Source organism: Liolophura sinensis, chromosome 6, assembly GCF_032854445.1.
Source record: "Liolophura sinensis isolate JHLJ2023 chromosome 6, CUHK_Ljap_v2, whole genome shotgun sequence".
Taxonomy (NCBI): Eukaryota; Metazoa; Mollusca; class Polyplacophora; order Chitonida; family Chitonidae; genus Liolophura; species Liolophura sinensis.
In genome coordinates this window covers 46,143,211-46,155,272 of record NC_088300.1, presented here as the reverse complement: position 1 = coordinate 46,155,272, position 12,062 = coordinate 46,143,211, and the positions used below count along the sequence as shown (strand labels likewise).

General features: G+C 38.1%; 1 protein-coding gene across 1 annotated transcript; it reads right to left on the bottom strand.

The window, feature by feature from the left end:
- Positions 1 to 4,017: 4,017 nt before the first annotated feature.
- LOC135468964 (tRNA (guanine-N(7)-)-methyltransferase-like) lies at positions 4,018 to 10,636 on the bottom strand. Its single transcript, XM_064747461.1, has 6 exons — positions 10,478 to 10,636; positions 9,888 to 10,054; positions 7,521 to 7,705; positions 6,900 to 7,013; positions 5,323 to 5,424; positions 4,018 to 4,225 (listed from the first exon to the last, which is right to left on the bottom strand). The coding sequence occupies exons 1-6, from the start codon at positions 10,561 to 10,563 to the stop codon at positions 4,103 to 4,105; spliced, it is 777 nt and encodes a 258-aa protein (XP_064603531.1). The 5' UTR covers positions 10,564 to 10,636; the 3' UTR covers positions 4,018 to 4,102.
- Positions 10,637 to 12,062: the final 1,426 nt, after the last annotated feature.

Below are 12,062 nucleotides of genomic sequence, written 5' to 3'. Positions count from 1 at the left end.
ATTTGAACTCCAGTTTGATGTTGCATTTGTATTGTGTATACTTTGACAGCAGGTAGTTCAGGAGGCAACTGCAGGGGTTATCTACATGTACATGTAATTTGGTGTTCCTTTGTTCAGTACTCTCTGTCAGTTGCACTTTTCACATTTTCTATGAAAATTATGAACTAAAAAAGAAAGGTGCAGTATTTGATTGGACATCTACTGAGCAAGGTTCCATCCCTGGCCAGGTGGAGTATATATCCATGTACTCAGTAATTTAAATTTTTTTACTTTCTGGATGTTCTTAAGGCAGTAAATTAGATCATATTGCTTCTTTTTTGGGGGGGCGATATTTAGAGACTTCAGTAAAACATTTTTATTTGAGCACATGTAAAGTGTATGAAAACTTTGAAACCTTGCACAATATACTGGTAGTGATCTCCAAACCACATTCAGTGTCTAGGGTTGGAATATAGTGAATTTATTCTGTCCATTGTATTGTATGTTTTACTTCTAAAGCCTCGCACCAATGATGTATACATTTTGAAATCTCACGTTTAACATGCAAGGCATTTCTGAAAAATAGGCGTAACAAAAGCAGAAAAACTGGTCCGCGGTTATTTATGTATCAGTATGGCATAGATGTATTTGTATAGGTCTTATCGACTGCAGAAGTCATATTAGAATAGAATTTAATTTTTGATGAAAATTCTCACGACTTCAATGAACATCAAATATTGAGAGGTACATGCTGGAACTATGGCCTTCGTATAAAGGTTTATTTGTCTGGTTCATGATACCCTTAGTAAATGAACGATGTAAATTGTCAACTTTTCAAAACCTAGTGACTATATGAAGTTAAAAGTGCTAGTCTAGATACTTAAGGGGAGTATATCCCAGAAAAATGAAGGTTCAGTATTTTCTTTTAAATTTAGCTGGAATTTTCTTGTTTGATGTGTCTAATACAATACATGCAATTTTGTTTTGATATGTTGATCCCAGTGTCATTGTATAAAGCCATGATTGTGGAGTGCTTTCAGAAGTCTGCTTTATATCATAATACAAACCAAGGTTTGTGATGGTGATAAATTTTGATAAGTGATATTGCTGGAAATCCAAGATTCGAAGAATCAAGTTTTGTTGGGAAATTGTTTGTGTAGATATAAAAGTGTACAGGTATGTAATATGTATCGCAGAAATACAGTGCTACGTGTATATTTTATAATAAAGTTTCAGTTACTTCTGTCGGCACTTCTCTTGCGATAAACAGCGTGCATTAAAGGGTTAAGAGGCACTGGTATTTTCACTGGTGTGACTTGATTACTTACACCTGACCCAATTAACTCTCAGTTTTAACACTCAGATTTATTGATAAATTACTCAGACTCAGGTTTCACCCAGAGAATCTAAAGCCAGGTGAAAGTGTAATTTGTGTGTATATCTTACAGGCTGCCTTCATCAGGTCATCCTACTCATCATGTACATGTACGACTCATTTCTTCACTGTAGATATTAACCCTGTGTACAAGCCACATTGTACCTAAAGGAGGTAAAATAAAATACATGGACTATGTTTTATTCACAGAAATGTTGTCTTTCACTCTGTTATATTTAGTAGGTTTCTGAACTGTAGTAGAAACACTGAACTATTACCCAAGGAATTATTTTGTTCCAAGTTGTTTTGTATTTTAGTCTGCTGATAATACAGGTATACAGGTAGTGAATGCTGAGGGATGGGATATCAGGAATTGTCAGCCAGAGAGAAGTGATATGTCACGAGTACGAAGCATGATTTGAATATTACATGTAGTGGTCCCAAAAAAAATGAACTTGCTCAGTTGGTACTGTAAATCGTCCAAGTTATACATCGATATCAGACCTAGCCATCCTCCAGTTGTTTACTTTACAAGCAAGCAAACATCTGAGAGGTACATCAAGGGATGTAACTGCAGAAGAATAACGCACTTGATCGTTGGATATTAGTACATTTCCTCCTGAAGGTGGAATGTTACTTTGTCAGCATGACATTGCTAAGCTATAGCGTGTGATTGTTGTACATCATGTTTTGTGGAATATCATGTAACTGTGCATTTACCGATGAAAACCAAGAATCACTCTGTAGTGTATCAACGAACAAGTTATTACGTGTACCATATTGATATGATTGGCACGTTAATATCTACACAAGCTTCTCCTGATATTGCATAAACTGTTTTGTGTGACACATGGAATAAACAAAAGCACATGGTCATGTATGCCTATGTTTCAACACTACAGACAGCCCAGGATTTAACTCAGTCCTATGTTTTATGTGTAGTTTTCTAAATTTTCAACATGTATGCTCAAGCCCATGTAGAGTCCTCTGATGTCATAAACTCTCATTTGTTTTGCAGGAATTGTGTGTGATGTCAAAGGTTACAATGCTTTTACCAAGCCATGTTATGTCATATTCCATTTGTCCTATGGTTGTCATCTGACTGAAATATTATTAGTGCAACGTAAAACCTCAGGCATTCAAGCATTCTCTTTGTCCTGCAACATAGTACACACACTGAAACTGCTATCTCTGTGTATGCTTCTTACATGTATGCTAGGCTTGTAAGGCGGATGGTCGTGTGTTTCCCGTGAGCTATGCCTGCTTTTCTCCCACCAAAATGCTTTCTGCCGTCTTATCAGTGAAATATTCTTGAATATACCATAAAACACCAATCAAATAAATAAACATGGAAGACAATCTACACATCACCTACAAGAAATGTCAGCAGTGAAGCAAATATGTACATCAGTAGTGTAGTAAAGGGGTACACTCTCAGAAGTATGTCTAGTGGACTAAATAAATTGTGTACGACTTTGTTGGCACAGGTACCAAGACAAACCATAATTAGTAGACAGCTATAGGCTCAGCACTCTCAGAGCCTGGCACCAAGCGCTGTGAATGCCCCAGTGCAGGTGTAAGCACTCTCAGGACCTGGCACCAGGCGCCGTACATGCCCCAATGCAGGTGTAAGCACTCTCAGGACCTGGCACCAGGTGCTGTGAATGCCTCAGTGCAGGTGTAAGCACTCTCAGGACCTGGCACCAAGTACTATACATGCCCCAGTGCAAGTGTAAGTACCCTCAGGGCCAGGCACCAGGCACCGTACATGCCCCAGTGGAGAGGTAAACACCCTCAGGGCCTGGCACCAGGCGTCATACATGCCCTGGTGCAGGTGTGAGCACTCTCAGGGCTTGGCACCAAGTGCCGTACATGCCCCAGTGCAAGTGTCAACACTCTCAGGGCCTGACACCAGGCGCTGTAGATGCCTCGGTGCAGATGTGAGCACTCTCAGGGCCTGGCACCAGGCGCCATACATGCGCTGTACATTTCCTGCAGAAAATTATTTAATTTCATGTTATTCACATGTAATCATGTCTTGTGGTGATTAAAGCATCTATAATGGAGACGGTCATTTATTTAACTTTTAACTAGCAGTTCAGATAAGAGTCTGCACACCTCACAGCACACATCGGACTTGACATATTGGTATATATGCCAACCACAAGCATGTTCATCTTATACAACCAAAGGATGTGTATGTTGTCCAATGTAACATTAGGCAATTCTGTCAAATGTAAAACCATTTATGTGGAATGCCATCTGCCAGGTAAACAAATTCTGGAGAAGATAAATTTAGACAAGATAAATCGAGAAGACTGTGCAGTCCTGAAATGTATGTGTCACTTTGCCGAACTCTCTATACATGTGTAGAATGTTTTCTGTCGAATGTACACAAAATGTTATGTGTGTCTGTCATCAGCATGAAGTCTCAACAAAAAGTCACCAGAGCAAAATTTACTACACCCTTCACACTTCTACTCTTGACAGGTATATTCTGACTAGCAAAACAGCAGCCTCAACATGAAGTTTTCTGATTGGCTGATGAAGTATTCTGATTGGCAGTTGTGATCATTCCATCACTTTGGTAACCAATGTTCCGACATTCCATGGTACTGCATGTATTTACAGACACCCCCCCCTCCCCCCCCCACCACCTCCCAGAACTCAGAGTTCTACCAAACTGTCCTGGCTTAAGGAACCCAGGCACATGGGAACGGAGTCTTGATCAGCAGTCCAATCACAAGGTCATGATGTTATTGGATCAGCAATGCGTTGGAAGACAGCCAGGAATTTCTCGCCCTTGTTTCTTGTCACTTTTTGCCCCTCTTCTGTGCTATTGATCAACTTGTCACACACAATATCAGCTTTCTGTGGTAGAAAATAAATGAAAATGTGATGGGAAAAAATGTCACACAAATTATTATACTTTGTACATGTTATAACATCCAAATCTAAAAGTTACGGATAAAGCATTCTATCTGAGTCCCATTTTAATGGTCTGCATTCTTTGTAATTTGTCAGGGCCTCTGTGGCTCATATGGTTAGGGTGCTAGCGCAGCTTAATGACCCAGGAGTCTCTCACCAATGCGGTCGCTGAGTTCAAGTCCAGCTCATGCTGGTTTCCTCTCTGGCCGTACGTGGGAAGGTCTGCCAGCAACCTGCGGATGGTTGTGGGTTTCCCGCGGCTCTGCCCGGTTTCCTCCCACCATAACGCTGGCTGCCGTCGTATTAAGTGAAATATTCTTGAGTACGGCGTAAAACAACAATCAAATAAATAAATAAATAAATTGTAATTTGTCATAAAAGATTCTATGAAGGTAACCTTTCACACAAACACATGAATTTTTGACACACACTGAAAATGTGCATCTAAAGATTAGCTAAGAGTTAAGTCTACAGTGGTTCTTTTTAAACCAGAGGATACGTTGAGATTAAAATTAAATCCTGCAGATTATGGTAAGCTCACTGATAATTCACCTATAGTACCGGTAGCTACAACTGCATGGTTTCTTGAATATGAAGTGTACTGTACATTTTTATGCCAAGTCACAGGAAAACACATGCAGCACATATGTCATAGCAGATCTTACTTTTTAAATTAATCTGTTCTATTGTGGCACACAAAGGATTTTTTAATTTGACACAACAGTAACTTTATTCTGTTACATTTTTTTCCTAACAATGCAATCACGGTTCATATTGTGCAACTGTAAAAAACAGACGTAGAGAAAGCTGTCAAATTAAAAACAAGTCCATACATCTATGGTTAATTTATCACACACTGGAGTACGTTTCCAAGCATACAATTTTTTTGTCTCGCTATGTGACAGTTCCCAGCTAGGTTCCTTGTCATGGACTTTTGTTATCTTCAATAGTACAGTACTTCACCCAGCCTTGGGCCAGAACAAGTTATTTCAAGCAGGAAGATTACTACTTTGCAGAAAAAAGACAGATAATATAAGTACCATTTCCTGTTCTGTCATTTGCCGGAACAACGGGAACTCTGTGAAATGTGTCACCATCCAATCATGCAGCTCCTTCACATCAGTTGTTGTGTACACAATACCCTGTGTCAGAGAGCATAAAACACAAAACTTGTACAAAACTGAACTTGCCATTACTACCAGTAGTATGGCACAAAAAAAAAAAATGTCTGTCACAACCTTTGGTTCTATTATTACTTTATACACATGCACTCCCTTTACCTAAGATATGTACTTTATACACATGCACTCTCTTTACCTAAGATATGTACTTTATACACATGCACTCTCTTTACCTAAGATATGTACTTTATACACATGCACTCTCTTTACCTAAGATATGTACTTTATACACATGCACTCCCTTTACCTAAGATATGTACTTTATACACATGCACTCTCTTTACCTAAGATATGTACTTTATACACATGCACTCCCTTTACCTAAGATATGTACTTTATACACATGCACTCTCTTTACCTAAGATATGTACTTTATACACATGCACTCCCTTTACCTAAGATATGTACTTTATACACATGCACTCTCTTTACCTAAGATATGTACTTTATACACATGCACTCTCTTTACCTAAGATATGTACTTTATACACATGCACTTCCCTTTACCTACGATATGTACTTTATACACATGCACTCTCTTTACCTAAGGTATGTACTTTATACACATGCACTCTCTTTACCTCAGATATGTACTTTATACACATGCACTCCCTTTACCTACGATATGTACTTTATACACATGCACTCTCTTTACCTAAGATATGTACTTTATACACATGCACTCCCTTTACCTACGATATGTACTTTATACACATGCACTCTCTTTACCTAAGGTATGTACTTTATACACATGCACTCTCTTTACCTCAGATATGTACTTTATACACATGCACTCTCTTTACCTACGATATGTACTTTATACACATGCACTCTCTTTACCTAAGGTATATACAAGATGATTCTAACAAACACCTGAAACAATTTTACTGACAAATGCTGATTAATTACACACCAGTGATGAGGCTAAACCTAAACAAGCCTGTATGCATCCCACAGGCTGCAAAGGTCAAGCTTGTCTAGAGGTGGCAGTGAAGCAAGAAAAACGAGTACATACAGTGTTAGGAGTATGGGAAGGGAAGGGAAAGGTTTTGATGCTCAATGAGCATGTGACCTTACTGGTTAGGGGGGCAGATAATCAAAAAAAGAATCCAGTGAAAATTCAACTTAGAATTTGGCATCATACACAAATTTTACACTTTTTCCAGTTTGTTTTCATAGTAATGTAAATCTACAGCCTTTAGGCGTGCGTGCATGCTTGGGGTTTAACGTCGTACTCAGCAATTTTTCAGTCATATGATGACGAACAGCCTTTAGGTTCCTTAAGTTTCTCTGATAAGGAATTAATCAAACTTCACAAAAACAATCAATCAAAATCAAGCAAAATGTGTCACTTGAAAATGCTAAACTTTAGATGAATGCAGTATATTAAGAAGGTAAGCTGGGCTGGTCTCTCTTAGGACAGTTGTATGTCTTACCCCAATGCGCAGGACATATGCATACTCGGCCAGTAATGTTCTACTGATTATCCTCCACTTGTGTTTAGTTTTCTTAAAATGTGGATCAGGAAACAGGAAAAACATCTTTGTCAGCTGAAAAACAAAAATAAACAAAAAAAAAAAAAATCAAAATAAAAATGTAAAATGATAAACTACATTGGACACAACTACACGGCCTTCTCTGATGTACCTCAGTTTAAGAGTTACTGCCGTATAATGGAATTCATATTTCATTTACAGACCGAACACAGGTCACCCCACCCATAAAATTATCCACCAATGTACAAGTGAAAAACCCTTGAGCAAGGTACTAAACAGCAATGAAAGAAAAAAATCAACTATATACACTAAATAGGCATATATGATTTCTTAATACTGTTAAGGCAGAATTATTATGCCATGGAGCTATATTTACTTATTTATTTGATTGGTGTTTTAAGTTGTACTCAGTCAAGAATATTTCACTTATACTACGATGCATTATAGTGAAACAGGGCACAGCCTGGTAGAAACCCACAATCATCCACAAATTGCCATGAAGCTATAAATGAAAGGCCTGTCAGCAACTCGATTACAACAATTGTTAACCCCATTTCATACCTGTCCTTTACAGAAGAAGTTTGGCAGATATTTCATAGCGTTTGTGCGTAAACAGGCAATGTTTTGATATTTTCCAGGACTCTTCTTCCTGAGAGCTATTACTCTGTCTCTCACATAATCGGACACCTTTACACGAATCTCCATTCCTAACATCAGTGTTTCTGGGAAGAGGGGAGACAACTCCACTGGAAACCAAGAGAGAGAGAGAGAGAGGCCTTTTATTAACAGGCCCAATCACAAATATACATCAGATATTAAGCACAGAAAAGTTTATTATCAATTCATGAGCTTATTGCACATAATATACATCAATTTCCAGATGCATGAAGCTGTCAGTATATATGGAGCACATCAGATTAAGGCACATGATTTTTGTCATGTCGGTTTTCTCTACTGTTTCGATAAGAGAACTGCTTGTTACCTCCATTTGATTTGATTATATTGGAGGTCTATGCCCTAGTCAAGAACATTTCACTTATACTTCTGTGGCCAGCATTATGGTGGGAGAAAACCAGGCAGACTGTGGGAGAAACCTACAACCATCAGTAGGTTGATGAAAGACCTTCATACGTATGATAGGAGAGAAAGTCAACATGAGCTGGACTCGGACTCGATCGCAATGGTGAAAGGTTCCTGTGTCACTGTGCTGCACCAGCATGTGAATGACTAGGCCATGGAGGACCCCTCTCAATAATGAGATTAAGCTACATTCAACCAGGGGGATTTCTTGAATCGTCAGGTAGAATTAGACTTGCCAAATAACAACAGTACAGCCTACATGTGTATATTTCATATGATTAGATATATGATTAGCAGTTTTCAAAGTAATCAAATCATGATTTACATATCATGATTAATGACATCTGTTAGCCTACAAATCACACCTTTTGTACATATATTTATTTGATATTCCCCTGACCTCTTTTGTCGGTAATGTTCAACAAAAGTTTGTCCAGCAAAGGAACTTTACCTGCATAATAAAATGCAATAGTTTTTTTGCCTGGAATTGAATTCTCTTATTCAGTGGCACCTATTATATTTTATGTTCTCTGGCCACTCCAATGCAAGAAAGTCCAAAATGGAAGAAAATAAAAGATGAAAATCTGCCATTTCAGTTTGTCCAATCATGAAAGTTTATAAGAATTTCCTGGGTTTTTTTTTTTTCAAGTTTTTTTAATCATGTAAATATGTCTTCAACAGGAAAAATTGCTGGGACTGTCCAAATTTTCCACAAATTAGCTGACTTTTAAGTGTTCTATTGTTACCCTCCAATGAGACTGAAAAAAGATTTATTCTGCCGGTAAAACAACAATTTAAATCGGTGTGACCTCATTTGTAAACAAATAAAACTCACTTGTTGAACTAAAACTAAATCCAGTACTGGGAATGAAACACATGTAGTTCAGCCTGAACAAATCTGCACAATTAAACTGAAAGACAGCACCTGACCAATGTTTATTGTTGTACAACTACATTCAAGCTCAATTCTGAAACAAAGCAAATCTAAGCACCACTGAGGCTGATCTAGGCCGACATTTGAATGTCATTGAATTTTATGCTTCAGTTTTGTGGTGGTGGCTTCTAAGATGGGAGCTCTGCTGACCTAGTTATCACGATCATCAGAAAAAGAATCTCGGCTTGAACACAGTGTTTCAAAATGATTTTACTGTATTTTATAAAACAATGAAAAATGAACCCTTGCATGCACGAAAGACAACGGAGCAAAATATAAATCTTCAATTCTCATAAACTTAGACAAACAAATTTATATCATGATTTACTTAAGTTTAAGCACTGTCCAATGAGATACCCTCTTCTCATTCTCATCTTCCTTCAACAACTCTAATGAATTTTTCACTCACACTGTTATATTTCTTTTTTAGAAACCGCTGACTAAGCGGTAAAAGAAAAGACAAAAAGTGTATCTGTTTAAGTTGAACAGCGTGTCTAAGTTGGCCTAAGGTCTACTGGGGAGATGAATGGGTTTGGTCTGAGACAGTGTGCTTCTGTCTGACATAATTTGTGATATCATTGTTGAATATTACACGGCTTGTAAATGAACTAATTTTACGTCTGTGGTGGTGCGTACAGGACACAAACCTGTCCCATAAGACTGTGTGAAATGGTCCCACGGCTATACATAATGAAATCGCAACGTGTTTGATTGGATAAAATTCTGAAGATGCCTAGATTCCCACCAGCCTTTTGTGCAGTAATGACATTTTGTTCTACATGTTATTCAGTTAAATCTCATTAAAATAATAAAGTATGATACTTTTTAGAAAGCTTGAGAATCCTGCTTTTGATTGAAATATGTTTTAGCCTGGTGCTGTCTTGTCCTTTACATCCATAGATTAATTTACATACCTAACAAACCACCATAGCCACATCCTATGTCTGCAAATTCTACTTGAGCTGTTGGTTGAGAAGATTCTGTTATATCCTTGTTGTCATCATGCCTGCTTTCTGTTGTCTTTGGTTTGAAGTAATCTGGATATAACTTTGACCAGTCATAATCACTGGGACGGACAGGGCTGCAAATAAAAATTTGTTTGTTTGTTTGTGGTTTAACATAGTTAAACAAAAACAGCTTAGCAGAATATTGGCAGGAGGGTTCTATACTCTGAATTTTCTGACTAGAACTTGCAGCACTGTGTTCAGTCTGACAGCATGCTGCAGTTCTTGTCAGAAGTCGTTCCATTTAAACGGGCTAAGAGTTTTAGTGTGTATGACGCCTGTGACGCCACAAACTACAGACACACACACACACAGAGTATTAAAATTTTGACATCAAACTTGCTTGATGAAAACTAACTTTTATGACGACAGTATAAATCATAATGTCCAAAGAGGAGAACCACCTGTAAACTTTCATAGTGGAGGAATTAAGAATAATATTAACAAAATCATTCAAGTTGTCATTGCTGGCCACAGAAGTTCAGTATGTGGTTTCTCACTAATCAAAACTGTGATCAGCTATGGGATTAGAATGGGCTCTCTGTCGGTAGAATTTCTTCTGAGGTAGCTTGACATCTATGTCCATTCTGTCAAACTGTATCTTCAGGGGGCCTACGTTAATTCTCAACAGACTATCTCTGAACACCACCAGGTAGGCCTACTCTAGCCAAAGCCAGCACATGGCCATATACTCTCCCACACAAAACTTTGCTAGAAAAAACAAAGAAATGTGTACAGTATAACATTGTATTGATCTGCCAAAATTTTCATTAATAAAGGTTATTTAAATTCATTCGAGATTTTTTTAGGTTTTCATTACATTACAAGTTCATTTTCACTGCATAGGGTGAGTTGGAGAGTATGATATGTCAACCGTAAACAAGACTTCCGAAAGGCAAGTTTCGATTTGTAATCTTCTGGAGCCATCTGAAGTTAATCCGTTAGATTAACAGCACGTTTCAACTTGTGCGTATTTGTTTTCCATAGAGAGGAAGGTCGCTCTCTGCCTGTGGGCCTGTGTTTTAGGGGTGGACTTAGTTTCATTTTGATGAATGAGGATGACAAGGGTGACGTGTCAGGAGAATTGCAACAACAACATCAGCTCAACACTAGTCCAAATGCTTGACGCCAAGGACAACATGTATTTCGTGTTGGGGTTAATGACAACCCCAACACGAAGAATATGTTGTCCTTGGTGTCAGGTATTCGGACTAGCTCAATACCATGCACAAATAGTGAATACATGTACGCTATGTTATTGTTTTGATGAGTTGTGGAGGAAATATCATATTTGTTAGGCATTATTATGATTCCAGTGCTTGTGATTTGCCATGTGTAGATGTAGTCCAAGTATACCGTTGGTCAAGGAATATTTGAACTCGCCATACTGAGTTCAAAGATACTCAACGTAGTGAAGAAGAAATGGCAGCCCAAATTAGCACTCCACTTTCTTCAGCTGGTCAAATCGACGTTGTAACATCTCACCTAAACATCAACAGGCCAGGATTTTATCGGTTTATGTGAACCCCAATTCAAATACAAAAAAGTGAACAGAGCCATCCATAGTCCATATTTTCTAAACTTGCAGCAGATATTGAGTGCAGCCTGATGGCATGCTGCAGTTCTAGCCAGAAGTTGTGCCATCTAGAATGATTAAGAGTTTCAGTGTGTATAACACACGTGACCTAAGCGGTTCACGCGCACACCTTGGCAGGTACAAGTGAAAGCGTGCACGGAGAAGAAGTGTCAAAGACAATAAGATTAGTTGTAGAGAACAATAAGATAAGGAGAGTACTTAAGTGTTAGCAAGGTTGTTGTGAAATTCTTAATCCTTTTAAGTGCAGCGGCTTCTGACTAGAACTGCAGCATGCTGTCAAGCTTAAAAATTAAAATTACAATATCTGCTGCACGGTCTAGTCAGAAAATTCAGACTAAGTCATCCAGGGCTAGTAGAACGATGATTACGTGGACTGTGATATATGTTATCACAGCACTACAGAGCTATGTTTACATGCTCAAGATTGATTCATATTGTTTATAGATGACTTTTTGAGGGGCATAATTGTGGATTTGTCTTAACAGCTT